At 48.4% G+C, this 1,682-nt stretch overlaps 1 protein-coding gene across 2 annotated transcripts in view; it reads right to left on the reverse strand.

The window, feature by feature from the left end:
• COL15A1 (collagen, type XV, alpha 1) overlaps nucleotides 1-1,682 on the reverse strand; it is a 104,168-nt gene that overhangs the window by 23,578 nt on the left and 78,908 nt on the right. For both annotated transcript variants that reach the window (XM_010847040.1, XM_010847039.1), the window contains 2 exons: nucleotides 1,543-1,611; nucleotides 1,398-1,433 (listed from right to left, as the gene is read on the reverse strand). In XM_010847040.1, coding sequence (XP_010845342.1) covers nucleotides 1,398-1,433; nucleotides 1,543-1,611 — 105 coding nt within the window. The remainder of the gene's footprint in view (nucleotides 1-1,397; nucleotides 1,434-1,542; nucleotides 1,612-1,682) is intronic.

A 1,682-nucleotide genomic window follows, 5' to 3' on the forward strand; every position in this document is an offset into this window, starting at 1 on the left:
TGATGCTGGGAAAGATTGAGGGCAGGAGAAGGGGATGACAGAGGATGAGATGGTTAGATGGCATCACTGACTTGATGGACATGAGTTTGAGCAAGCTTTGGGAGTTGGTGATGGACAGGGAAGCCTGGTGTGTTGCAGTCCATGGGGTTGCAAAGAGTCGGACAGGACTGAGCAACTGAACTGAAGGGACCAAAGGCCTTAGAAAGTCCTTTGAAGGCTGCACCTTGGAGTTTACGCACCATTCATCAAGGCCATGTGCCTGTTAGAGTACTGTGAGGTCCTTTCTCCCCAGTCCAGAGATCCAGCTTCAAACAAACCCCACATTCAAATCCCAGTGTGCAATTCCCCAGCCCCAAATGTTTCAGAAGAATGAAGGCGTTCACAGGAGGCAGTGAGGTGTGCTGGGAAAAACTAGGACACAGACTCTGACAACTTCGGTTCAAATTCCCGCTTGTTATTAACAAGCTGTGTGGCAGTGGGCAAGTTACTTAACTGCTTTGACCTCAGTTTCCTGGTCTATAAAATGGGCATTCTGACATTCACCGCTCAGGGTGGTGAAAATTAAATGAGATGATCTGTGTTGAAGCATCACTGTCCAACCCATGGTGGATGTTGCATGAGTTTTCTTTGTTCTTTGAGGAGAAATATAAGACAGGGAAGTTTAGGGTTCATCTGGAGAGAACTGGTAGTTTAAAACTGCTCAGAAGCCTGAATGAGTTATAGGTTCCTGGAGCAATAAAGCAAGAAAGGCCCAATCATGTCATTCAGTACTCAGTCAACACCCTCAATTGCAGATGGGAAAACAGAAGCCCAGAGAGAGAAGAGGACTTGTCTGAGGTCATACAGCAAATGAGCAGCAGATCTAAGACCAGAAGCCAAAAGGCCCAGGTTGCCTGGGCAATGGTAGTCTATAGCTGGCGAGACCCATGGCACAACTGTGGGGCTCACCACCATCTGCTTCCCCACTTCCTTCTGGACACACAGCTCCCCCACCACCCACCCCACTGCCTCCTGCATCAGTGGAGGCCAGAGGTGGAACTCATCATCTTCCATGGTCTGTCCCCTCCCCAAGCTTGGCCTGCCAGCTGGAAGATGCCAGTGTGAATCTGAATCCACCAGACAGTAAAGTCACAGGACACAAGCATCATGGGCTTCCGAGTCACTGCTTGGAGGGGAGATACCCAACTGGCAACCACCACAGTGGATTTTGTAAAACTCAGAACTAAGCCACGACTATGCTAAACCACTGAGATTTTATTTAATTACAATCAGCCTACCCTTGATACATTGATACACACACACATTGCCATATCATTATTTTCATAACTCAATCTAGTTGAGCCAAAGTACGATAAATGCTTCAAACCCCAGTTTAGGGGTAACATGCTCTGGCTTACCATTGGTCCCGGGGCTCCGTGCTCTCCAGGTTCACCCTAAAACAGGAAGACAAAGACCTGTCACTCAGATGAACACAGTCAGCAGCAGAAACAAAGATGAGATTTGAAGCAGACATGTGGTTTCAGGGTCTGGTAGAATAATTACCTTTTGGCCCCTCAGCCTTTCCAGAGGAATATCCCCCGTCAGGATGGCACCTGGCTCTCCCTTCTCACCCTGTAATTCAGAGAACCTTTTGATGAAGTTGGGCCCCACCTCGCCACCTTATCCACAAGCTCACCACCATT

Source organism: Bison bison, unplaced genomic scaffold (assembly GCF_000754665.1).
Source record: "Bison bison bison isolate TAMUID 2011002044 unplaced genomic scaffold, Bison_UMD1.0 scf7180017864243, whole genome shotgun sequence".
Taxonomy (NCBI): Eukaryota; Metazoa; Chordata; class Mammalia; order Artiodactyla; family Bovidae; genus Bison; species Bison bison.